Raw genomic sequence first — 12,651 nt, forward strand, 5'->3', positions numbered from 1 at the left:
ATAAGATGAACCCACACCAGAGTAGGGTGGGCTGCTAATCCAATATAATTGGTGTCTTTATTTGGACATAGAGACAGGGAAAATGCCATATGAAGATGAAGGCAGAGATCCAGGTGATGCTTCCACAAGCCAAGGAACACCAAAGATAACCAGCAAACCATGAGAAGCTAAAGAAAGCCATGGAACAGATTCTCCCTTCCAGCCCTCAGAAGGAACCAACCCTGTTGACACCTTGATCTTGGGTTTCTAGCCTCCAGAACTGTGAGGTGATAATTTATCATAGTTAAGCCACCCAGTTTGTGGTATGTCAGCCCTAACAAACAAATACAAAAAGTTTCAAAGTACACCACACGAAGAAATTACACTTTGATTACAGCATTTTTTCCCCCTAACAATCTCATTTTTGGTGAATAGTGCCTGCAAAATCAATTTTTTTCTCCAAATGTCGCAGCCCCTCCCCTCCCCTCTATTGTTGCTATTAGGTAAGACTACATAACTAAGTTTTCTCTCATAGAGTATGAAAGGAAGTGACAGATGCCACATTCAGGCCTGGGCCTAACAACCATGGCGTGCCTCTCTTCAATACTCTGTCTCCCTCACCAGCACACAAATGGACATGGTGGTGACCAAGCTTCAACAACAGAGATGAAGGCCAGGCTTAGCGACAACCCAGATATGTCTAAGAAGGAGCCTGGGTCGCTGAATGACAGCATGGGACACAGCTACCAACCCAGCTAGAAGACTCTCCTTAGAATGCTATGTGAGAGTACAACAAATGACTCTGCTCTTTAAGACACTACTTTGTTGGGGTTTGGGGGATTTTTTGCTATAACATCTTAGCCTTTTATCTTTTAACCTTTATTAAGTGTTTGGGAAATAAATCATTTCAAATTCATGCAGTAAAACAGTGTATAGAAAACTGGGTAGATCTCTGGAAAAAACAGTAACGTTGACTCAATGGAAGAAGTGTATAATATGCTTAACAATTACTATTATAGATTCAAATTTGAGATAATATGTTTGACAGTCTTACTATCTGTTAAACTGAAATGTAAGCTCTTAAAGGAAATATACCAATTCTTATTTTGGAAGATTTTAAAATTAATTTTATTATTTTCTAATTCAAAAACTTTAATGAGAGTAATTAATTAAATCGAGCAAAATTTAGTCATATTATGATTTTACATATATTTTTATGGTACAAAAAACCATAAAGTTATATATGAAAGCCTCACACTCCTTCTCAAATCTCCATGTAGGGAAAGGCACTATGAAGCTAGGTAGATATCCTTCCAGGCTTAGAAAAGTTTAGTAGTTGAAGTTTAAACTCAGTTAAAGAGAGATTTTAACTTTTGCCATGCACACCTCAAAGTAAAAACTAAGAAACATTACAATCATAAGCCTAGATCCTTCATATTTGCACTACTTTAGAGAGAGAAAAATATTTCTTCGAAGATGCTAGTGAACGGCAACGCAGCCTATTTCTTAAATGTTTCCCCAAATGTCATTATGTAAAACTAGAATACGTGTGACTGCATGCAAGTTCCTGGAGGACAATTTAGTGTTTCTCCATTACTTCATTCTACTGTAGATGAACCATAATGTCTACTTCTGTCTAGTCAAAACAGTGAAAAATGACTCTTCTGGAATTTGGGCTGTTTCTAAGTTAGAGATTTTCTGCTGGATGAGTATGCAAATCCTATATGGACACCTGTCTATGGAAAAGACACTTCCTATTGAACCAAAGAAAAAAATGAGAAGATAAAATGTACTCCCATCTAGTTATTCAGAGACCTCATTAATCTGTGACCAAGAATAGAATCTATGACTCTAACTCATAGTTTGTGGGATACACACATGTTCCTGGATTCAAACATGTTTCCATTTAAACTACTGGAATGTATATATGTCTCTGCAAACAGTGAGAAATATTAGCAAATCTAAGAATGAAAGTCCTTTATGATCATATACACCATATTTTGACTCAGCTTTTAAAATGTCTGCAATCACAAAGGTGAAGCATCTGCTTTTTACAACTATCTGTGAATTAAATAAGAACAATGAAGAAGAATCCTTCCACAGATAGCATCTATTTTTACCATCAGAGTCAACCCAAGGGAAATCTATGATTTCTGCTATTTGTTTCTTTTTCATTTTATTTTTCTTTTCTTATTTTTTTTTTCTTTGAGACAGGGTCTTACTCTGTCACCCAGGCTGGAGTGCAGTGGCGCGATCATGGCTCACTGCAGTCTCAATTTCCTGGGCTCAGGTGATCCTCCCACCTCAGCCTTCAGAGGAGCTGGACGTACAGGTGCACAACATCACACCTGGCTAATTTCAGTTTTCTGTTTGTTTGTTTTTGTAGAGGAGGGATTTCTCCATGTTGCCCAGGCTGGATTATTCTATTCTATTCTATTCTATTCTATTCTATTCTATTCTATTCTATTCTATTCTATTCTATTCTATCCTATTTTATGACATAGTCTCACTCGGTTGCCCAGGCTGGAGTGCAGTGGCACGATCTCAGCTCACTGCAACCTCTGCCTCCTGACTCTCGTGCCTCAGCCTCCCAAGTAACTGGGATTACAGGCATCTGCCACCAAGCCTGGTTAACTTTTGTATTTTTAGTAGAGACAGGCTTTTGGCCAGGCTGGTCTCAAACTCCTGACCTCAAGTGATCCACCCACCTCGGCCTCCCAGAGTGCTAGGATTATAGGTGCACACCACCATGCCCTGCCCCAGGCTGGTCTTCAATTCCTGAACTCAAGTAATCCGACAGCCTCGGCCTCAAAAAGTGGTGGGATTACAGGTATGAGCCACTGCACCCAGCCTATTTGTCTTCCCTTGTCTTATCCTGGTTGCTAACCCTGTCCCCAGCTAAGGCCAGGGCATTCTGAAATGCTTAGGTATTGAGTGTAAGTTGGAGATTAAACAATGTCAGATAACACCAAGTCAGGGGGTATAGTACCTAAACTGCAACAGCCTGAGACTATAAAGCAAGGGTGGAAAACTCGTAGTCTAGCACATTCTATTTGGCCAGTAGAACATTTTAAAATTTGTTTTAATTTAAGTATCTTTAGAAAAGATCCCCCACCATATTCATCATATAGGATAGTGTACCTCACCTTGCACAATAAACCCCTTCTATGTCACACACCAGCCAAACGAAGTATGAATGCCACATGAATTGATCCACCTCTGAGCCCTCTTACATTTTGTTTATTTGCCTTCAAGCAAAAATTTCATTAGATTTTCCCTGGAAGGAGCCTTCTTGGAATGGTTATGTCTCATAGAGCATCCCCCCTTTTCCTGGCTAGCTCTGTTTCCAGCTCCCCTATGGAAACCTGTTCTCCTCCACATGAAGGGGAACGTTCGGGGGCTTCTAGGGTAGCTGCTGAGATAAGTATATTTCCTCTTACTTATCACCATGACAAGAGTAAAAGGCAACTTACCTTTTGAAAAAAGTCTTCCCCACTTCTGCCTTTCCCTTCAGCAGCAGCTGTAAATAAAAATGTGCACATTTAAAATACTTTTTCAATGTATGTATTCAAAAAACTTTCGAGCATCAGATATGAGAATGCAAAAGCAAACAAGATGCCAGCCTCGCTCTCCAATAGCTCAGTGCCTGCTAATATGCCTCACTGCGATGCAAAATTGGTAAAGACTAGCACACTAATCCATCAATTACACATCTCTAGGCTATTTAACACTCTTTTGCTTTGTCTGAAAGACTCACGAACCCCTACACACTTAGATGATGAAAGTGATCTCGGCCTTTCATAGTTAAAGAACTATATGAATAAATGCAACTCTCAAAGTAATCAACTGTAACATTCCAAGCACTTCCTATCTGTGATCAATCCCAGGCAGAAGAGGCTGCCTTGTCAGCAGGTGGCTCATGTATATGGCCTACTTCTAAGCTGTTTCCATTTTATGCTTTACAATGAGTATATATTCTACTTAAATTTCAGTTGGCATCATATACTTTTAATTCACTCCTTCATTTGTATATACAAAGAGAGAAAAAAGAAAAACAGAATTAAACAGTAATGGTGAAGGTCACAGCCCACAAAATTGCATGTAACATTAAAATATCACTGTATTTGAACATCATTTTTATAGATAAATGGTAACCCATGAATATAGGACAAACCCATTTCTTAGTCTGTGTTCATAAGTCTTGTGACTATGAACATTTTGTATTCATTTGTGTTGCAGGGTAGGGAATTTGACAAAAGGAGAGAAGCGATAAAAGAGCCAATAGCATCTTGCTTGCAACAGACTCAGACTGCATCTTTCTAAGGCCAAAGAGGACTCTGATTCGGATGTAGGGTGGAATAGTGCTTAATGAGAGAAGCCTGGCCAGGACAAAGAAAGGTACTGAAGTGAAAAGTACTGGAAATTAAAGTCTGGAAGACCACAGTAAACCAAACACGTGCTAGGCAATACCTCAGCACAGCCATGTTTGTGAGCAGAAGTGCATGTGTGTGTGTGTATCCAGAACACTTGTTAAAATGACTAAAGATCCAAGAAATAGGGCAGAACAATCACTTAAGAAGTACATCTGTCAATTAGCAAGTTTTGACAAGCATCTACCATAACTTTGACATTGTTAAGTGAAAGATTCAAAATTTGGGAGGCCGAGGCAGATGGATCACGAGGTCAAGAGATCAAGACCATCCTGGCCAACATGGTGAAACTCCATCTCTACTAAAACAAAAATTAGCTGGGCGAGGTGGTGTGTGCCTGTAATCCCAGCTACTTGAGCGGCCGAGGCAGGAGAATCACTTGAACCCAGGAGGCGGAAGTTGCAGTGAGCCAAGATTGCACCACTGCACTCCAGCCTGGCGACAGAGTATGACTCTGTCTCAAAAAAAAAAAAAAGATTCAAAACTTCAGAAGTTCTCTCTGCCCTCAAAGAAATAACAAGTATTTAAATTTTTTTCACCAACTTAAATTTTACAGTTAAATATAAGACACATTGTCTATTTTTGTAGAAATGTGTATTTTTTACCAACACATTTTTACCCAAACAACAGATTGCAGATTACATGTTTCTGGAAATTCCAAGGACAATCTGAAAAAACATAAAAACAAGGGCTGAAAAGGAATTTAAAAATTGCCTTCTAATGTGTGGCAGGGCTGAATAATGACTCCCGGCAAAGGGGTTCATGTACTAATCCCCGGAATCTTACACGGCAAAAGAGATTTTGTAGATGTGATTAAGTAAAAAGATAGGAAGATTATCCTGAATTAGCCAGATGGGCCCAATGTAATTGTGTCCTTAATGAAAGAAGCAGGGGGCTCAGAGTACAAGAAAGTGATGTGACAATTGAAGCACAAGGAGAGATGGTTACATGACAACAAAGGACAGATCAGAGACAACGAAGATTTGAAGACAGAGGAACAAGCCAGGAGCCAAGGAATGTAGGTGGCCTCTAAGAGTTGGAAAAGTCAAAGAAATTATCTTTCCCTATGGCCTCTGTAGAGAGTCCAGTCCTGCTAACACCTTGCTTTCAGCCCAGTGAAAACCACTTCGGATTTCAGACCCAAAAAGTAAGATTTCTGTTGTTTTAAGCTACTACACTGTGGCAACTTGTTATAGCAGCAAAAGCAAACTAACCTGTAATGCTAACGTCTTTTTAACTTCTCTTTTTGAACAAATTCCTCATCATCAATAGCATGAACTGCACCCAGACACTGTCATGCCAAGTGTCAGATTTCCACCCAAGCGGAGGACCAAGGGGAGGGGGTGGATGAGTGGCGAGAAGCTGAAAGAACACTCGAGGAATCATAGGGAGTTGTGACATGGCTTTATTCTCCCTCTTGGTGCAAGTGAGGCTGGACGCCAGCCTGGGCGTGAACCGTGGGTGCAAACCTGGGCGCAAGTCAACTGAGGTGCAAGTCATGTACAGTGTTAGCAGGGTAATTATACCTTTTACAGACAATAGTGGCTGCAAGCCAAGCACAAGCTCACATGGATGATCACCACGTGATGTGGTTATGTAATGAGTGAAATTGTGCACGTGCACTCCAAACTCCAGACTCACATGCTAGACCAGATGTCTGCCTTGGCCTATTCTTGATCACAGCAGATCCTTTTTCCTTATACTCCACCCACTAGGCCAAGGGAGACATAGGCCTTGGACACACAGGTCCAACACATAGGCCTCATACATAGGCTCTGGGCATGCAAGCCAGGCCCCAGACACACAGGTCCGACACAAGGCCTTATACATAGGCTCTAGATACACAGGCCCCAGACACTCAGGTCCAACATATAGGTCTTACATTCCACCCCCTAGGCCGAGGGAGTTTTTCTAGTGGGGAGACATGCCCACAGGGCAGAACCCTGGATCCAGAGGCCACAGCAGTAATACAGGAACAACAACTCCAGGTTGTGGTAGGCAACCACCTCATGGTGACATTACACCAATGTTGCTTTATACATTTAGTTAAGCTTTTATTTCCCTGCCTTTAGGAGCACTGGGGCAGGCAACAATAGGTTACCATTAATCCCTATACCTGGTCGGAGGAGGTCATCCTTCCTCCCATAGGTTTTGCCACATGGCTTAGCCCTATATGGGCCGGTGACCAACTAACTGGCTACTTCTGTTACTTTTAAGTAGTTAACCACAAGGCTAAGCCTCAATAAACTACCAAGCTATTGTTGCAGATTACCGTTGGTGTCACCACCTTGGTGATCACCATTCACACTGCCCTGATTTCAGCCCATTGGCTACTTTGTCCACACATCGTATCAAATCATGTGGCATCAGTACTAGAGTGAACTGTGACAGCAGTCCAGGCAATAGCAGCACCCAAGCTAGACCCATTCGTATACCATGCTCTATCCGGAATGGAGGAGTGCCTCAGGCCCCATGGCCTTATCTTGCATTAGGACTACAAGTCCTAAGACCTCTTGCAACTCTGCTGCTAAGGGATTTGTACTCCGTGTACTCCACTGCTCCAAGTAGGCACCACACTTCGCTCAAGTGGATGTCTGTGTTAGCCCATTCCGGGGAGTCACTATCCATGAAGGCATCCATCCCACTATCAGCTAAGTCATCCGCACGACGACTGTAGCCCACCCTGCCATGCTCTCATGCCTAGATTTAATCTAGGCAAGGGGAGTGTTGTCACTTCTAAATCTGCAAGAGAATCAGAAGTTAACATAGTATCATTAACAAGACCATGACATATGGTGGGGCTATGCACATAGCCCTGCAGCAACACTGTGAAAGCCCACTGTTGCCCTCCCATGAAGGCAAACTATTCCTGGCTGTCTGGAAAAGAACTCATCGGTCAAGTCCACCACATAGTGGTACTGTCTCAGTTTTGTCAAGCCCATTGATAGACGGCACGGCTGCCAAGCCATGTGAAATATCCACGCCCAAAACGTATCTGTGCTGGTGTCTACCAGCACTAGCACTCGCTATACGTTGGTGGGGGAACAGTGGACTGTGAACTCCACATGTGGCCTCCAGTCATCTGGTGTTTCCCCAGTTCAAACCTCAGTCAGTTCCCTCATCATACAGAAAAGGCTTTACACCCCCAGTTGGCTATAGCACATATGTAGTCTTTGAGCTGAAGTGCCCAGGTGGGACCAGGTTGTGCAGCAATGTCCTTCTCCCACTTGGGCATTTTCTGGAATTGCACAAAATTAAGAGTATTTCGTTTGGCTGCTTATCGATTTTCTCTCAGTCAATCCTGGCCAAAATCAAATCAATCCACATCTGTGAGCATGTCACTTGTTGGGGCCCCCTTTTCTCCAGTCGGGGGACCCATGCAGGCAGGGCATCTTCCTCTTCTTTATGGTGCAGACTCCTCGGTCCCACCAACAGCTTCCTCAGTATCAGAGTTGGGGGTCTCTGGCTGAGACAACAGCCCCAGGCCTGCATTCACGGCAGCCTCTAATTCCTTTTCCGAGCTCTGTAGCCGGGCCTCCAGGCACGCCGCCTGTGCCTGAAGGTCCCCATTTATGGAAGCTTCTAAATCCTTTTCTGAGCTGTGTAACCAGGCCTCCAGGCACCCAGCCTGCACCTGGAGGGCCCTTACCTCTGCTACATCCCTCAGGGACTGAGGGTGTACTTTTCATAGTGCATTCAAAAATCCGGCCACTGCACTCCAGCCTGGGCGACAGAGCGAGACTCCGTCTCAAAAAAAAAAAAAAAAAAAAAAAAAAAATTGCCTAACCAACTCTGCCGGCAAAAGCTCACTCCTTCTCAGTGCTCTCTGCACTTCCAGCTGCTTCAGCACCTTTTCCATGCTCGTGGAGGACCAATCTACTGCCACCTAGGTTTCCACCAGAGCCCATTAAACAGCACAGCTGTCACTGGGCACCACAGCCCATGTTGCAGTCACATGCCCAACCTGAAATCAGTGGGGACCAAAGGCTCACTCTCCTCAGTATCCTGCCGACTATGCCAAGTGTCACGCCAAGTGTTACGTTCCAGCCCAAGCTGAGGACCAAGGAGTGGATGGATGAGTGGCAGGCAGCTGAAAGAACACTCGAGGAATTGTAGGGGATTTCAACATGGTTTTATTCTCTCTTGGCACGAACAAGCTGACTGGGGCACAAGCTGCATGTAGTGTCAGCAGGGTAATTACACCTTTTACGGAGAATAGTGACTCTGAGCAAAGCACGAGCTCATGTGGGTGGCCACCTAATGCGCCTCATGTGGTGTGGTTACATGAAGAGTGGAGTTGTGTGCCTGCACTCCAAACTCGCTGAGTCATGCTAAACTGGATGTCTGCCTTGGGTTATTCCTGACCGCAGCACATCCATTTTCCTTACACACTGATATAGGCCGTTTGAATCACACATTTCTACAAACACAGTCTCTGTAGTCTGCTCTGCAAACAATGATTTTCATTCTCTAACTTGAAAATATACCAATATTAAAACTCAATAAAAACATAAAAAGTAAAGTTGAACAAACTTCTAAGCAAACTGGCAACTGTGGGCGGCCCTAGCTAAAGGGAACACCCAGGCAAGATAAAAGGTCAGTGCCCAAACCTAATGACAAGTGTCTTGGGGGGCACTTAGCCAATTCTTGGCTGTCTTTGTCTAAGGCTAAAAATAGTTTTAAAAGAGCCACCTTCAATGATACCCACTTTCACATGGCAATAAAAGTAGCAGATAAGGACATGGAGAGTCAAAAAAATATCTAGTGGCATTGAGGAAACTCTTCTGTGAAAAGGAATTTTTAGAATCAAAGACATTTTCAAAGGTCTATCAAGCAAAGTAGATAATCACCCTTTTTACCACATGAAATTCCTGCACAACTTAAAATTCATCTGTTGAAATTTCATTATACAACTATATTTATTACAGAAACTTCCTTGAGGAGACTTATTTTGCTCAAGACAAACTCATTATATCACACTTTGTCATGCCCCTTCATTCCAAGTCCATCAAAAGACTAAACAGCCTTCACAGAATGACCCTTCAACTTCCAGATGAACAAAAAGGGGAAAATTTCCTAAGTTAGACCTAAACTACTATTAACTCTGTTCTAGGGGGGAAAATCACTAAAATTTAACCAGAAACCTGCACCTTTAGCAAGTTTACGATTTGAGGGAAAACAGCAGGCAAGGAGCCAGAAATGGCAAATTACGTTCACTGGCACCAAAAATCTTTGGACTTTTTTTACTCCAAGTGTTTGTGTGCAAGAAATTCTAAATCTGAGCTTAATTTTACCTCAATTCTGATGTATCCATTTTCCAAGCCCAAAAATACCTTGGTAAAAGACCCTGATGAGCTGTTGGTTAGATCATGGTCTCAGGTGCAAATGGTATTGAGTCCCAATCATTAGCACTTCCTAGGAAGAAGCATCCTCATTTCATTCCCAGGATGCCAGGTCACCTGAAGGACTTTCACTGACCCCAAGCAGACAAAGCTATCAAAGGCCACAAGAGCCTATTAAAAGAGTGACAATTCACTAAAAGTCTTCTCTTCCCCCCAAACACGGATTCTTCTGAGCCCAAATTTGAGAGTCTGATTCTCCCACTTAGTTTACATTCATCAGTATCAAAATATAAAGTCTTTCCAAGAAGTGAGAGATTGGGGAAAAAGGTATCACTGAAGAACATTTTTCTCAATATAAAATTAGGCATTTAAAATGCTCATTTAAAAAAAATAAGATAAATAAAATAAAATGCTCATTTTACAGACCCAGAAAAGCTGACACTTTCATTTGGCAAATACTTACGACTTAGGTTCAATGCTAATGAATCAAAATAGGCAAGGCCCTACCCTCATTCAAATTACAACCCTGACCTGTACAATATTCAAAGCAACCTAACTGGTGAGATTAAGCCAAAGTTAAAATTCAGTTCTCCTAGCAACTTTCCCAGAGGGTTTTTCAGTCACAATTCTACCCAAATTAAACTTATTATCAATTTAATTTAGCTATTCTCATTCTAGACAATGCATTAAAAAGTGAATCATTTCACTCCTAACCCAACACTGAAACTGGACAACTACTGTTAGACCTGAAGAACAAAGGGCGCTTATAGGGAGATTATTAGAGAGTTGGATTAGAAGAAAAAATATATATGAGATATGATAATATCTTGACTCAAATCATTTCCTTTTCATTATATTTGGAGGGCAAAATGGTGCCTGTGAAATGAGCCAAACCATACTTTATGTCATGGTATTGCTTGACCTTTGAAGTCTGATTACACTCTGTGCTAAAATACTTCTATTGAGTCTTTGCAATCTTAGACACTGATACTCCCTCTTCTTTTTTATTCCACAGTAACATGAGCATACATATAATGATTTAGCAGGTTTTTATTAAACTGTCTTTACAATATAACTTCTGCCTGATGTTCCAAAGTTTATTCACTCGAATGTAAAAACCCTGGATTATTCCTGCCAATGAAAGCAATTGTCTTTATTTTCATGACACAGAACCCCAGGAACAAATTACTTCAATACTACTGAAACGTGGCTGGCTGAATGTGCAGGTAAAGCATTTCATATTTTAAGCTGAACAATCCATTTTTTATGTTTATTGTAATTTCTCCAATGCTTTGTCATATTTTATTTCATATTTTTGCTTCACAAGAAATATGGGATGGCAAAAGCCACTGCCAATAAAAACAGCAAAAGTTGAAACAGGTGTAAACTATTACAATTCTCCCAAACTACACAGCAAGTCCAGTTAATGACTGAATTAAATGGGAGGGGGAAGCTTGACTTTAAATTCTTCCTGGGGCACACGGAAACTTCTGTTTAAATATCCTTTTCATTTTAAAATGCTTTTCTCTTATAACATCTGATGCTTTATGTAGCCAACTCTAAAACACAAGGACTATGTTCTTCACATTTCATACTTCACAATTAAAGTATGAAACATCTTTAAACATTACCTTAATAAACAATGGGGTTTCTTCCCCTTTGGAATTTGGCAAGAAAAAAACAAGTTCTAATTATAAAAATAATTGAGATTAATTCTTCAAATCCATAAAGAATCAGGGCATTCCTCTCCATCTTTTTTTTTTTTTAACACAACTCAACACATTTGCAACTAAGAGGGCTGCTGTGCCTTTAGGTCACTTGAAAGATAAACAATTATTCAGGTAGCCTGATTCTTGTACAAAAATATTCTACTCAAAATTTAAAACATTCCCTTATTGCATCAATTTAATCCTTATGCTAAAAGAGTTATGCCATATATTTTATTCTGTATATTAACTGCTTCCAGAAAACTGTATGTTAACTGTTTCCCTGACAACCCAGCAAATTCAACTGAAAAAGGAATCAGCACAAAAGACGTAGAAGATGCAGTTTCTAGATATTCCCAGAGAAACTTTTTATGTTCATGAATTATATCTTGCACTTTGGACTGGCATGTAAAGCTCTGAGAGCCAATTGAGAAAAGAGTAGTCGTTAAGTTTATTCTTAAAGTTTCTTCCACTTCTGAATTAAAATCATAGTCATCATTAAAATTAAAATCACAGTCATCATTAAAATACTCTAACCAACTGAAGAACACTTCTAACTTTAAATTTCAACAGTGGAAAGTGTCATCTGAATGCTGTATCTCATAAGTGTGAGAATTTTCAGACCCTACCTTTCCCCTAACTCTCTACCTAATTACCAGGCTTCACTGTGAACAATTCAAATTCACCGGCCTGTAAAAAAGTTAAATAAATAGGCCTGTTGAGAAAATCAAGAATAGACAAAATAAATATGATTTTCTCTTAACAGTGGCTGGATTAAGGATGGCTTTCTTCCTCATTTTTAATATTTTTTTCTTAAATATTGTTTTATTTTGCAGTTAAATTCCCGTGGTCAAAAATGCAACCTTAACTTGGTTTTTTAAAGTATAAAACAGAATGTACAGGCTGGGCACAGTGGCTCACACCTGCAGTCCCAGCACTTTGGGGGCCAAGGTGAGAGGATCACCTGAGGTCAGGAGTTTGAGACCAGCCTAGGCAACATGGTGAAACCCCATCTCTACTAAAAATAGAAGAAAAAAAATTATCTGGGAGTGATGGTGCATGTCTGTAATCCCAGCTACTTGGGAGGCTGAGACAGGAGAATCTCTTGAACCTGGGAGGTGGAGGTTGCAGTGAGCCAAAATCATGACACTATACTCCAGCCTAGGCAACAGTATGAGATTCTGTCTCAAAAAA

General features: G+C 41.0%; 1 protein-coding gene across 1 annotated transcript in view; it reads right to left on the reverse strand.

Annotated features, from left to right (window-relative positions):
• The window catches only part of BICC1 (BicC family RNA binding protein 1), a 328,432-nt gene that overhangs the window by 209,482 nt on the left and 106,299 nt on the right, over positions 1-12,651 (reverse strand). Inside the window, exon 3 of the mRNA XM_017889898.1 lies at positions 3,453-3,499. Coding sequence (XP_017745387.1) covers positions 3,453-3,499 — 47 coding nt within the window. The remainder of the gene's footprint in view (positions 1-3,452; positions 3,500-12,651) is intronic.

This window comes from Rhinopithecus bieti, unplaced genomic scaffold (assembly GCF_001698545.2).
Source record: "Rhinopithecus bieti isolate Rb0 unplaced genomic scaffold, ASM169854v2 scaffold_18620, whole genome shotgun sequence".
In the NCBI taxonomy this organism is placed as follows: Eukaryota; Metazoa; Chordata; class Mammalia; order Primates; family Cercopithecidae; genus Rhinopithecus; species Rhinopithecus bieti.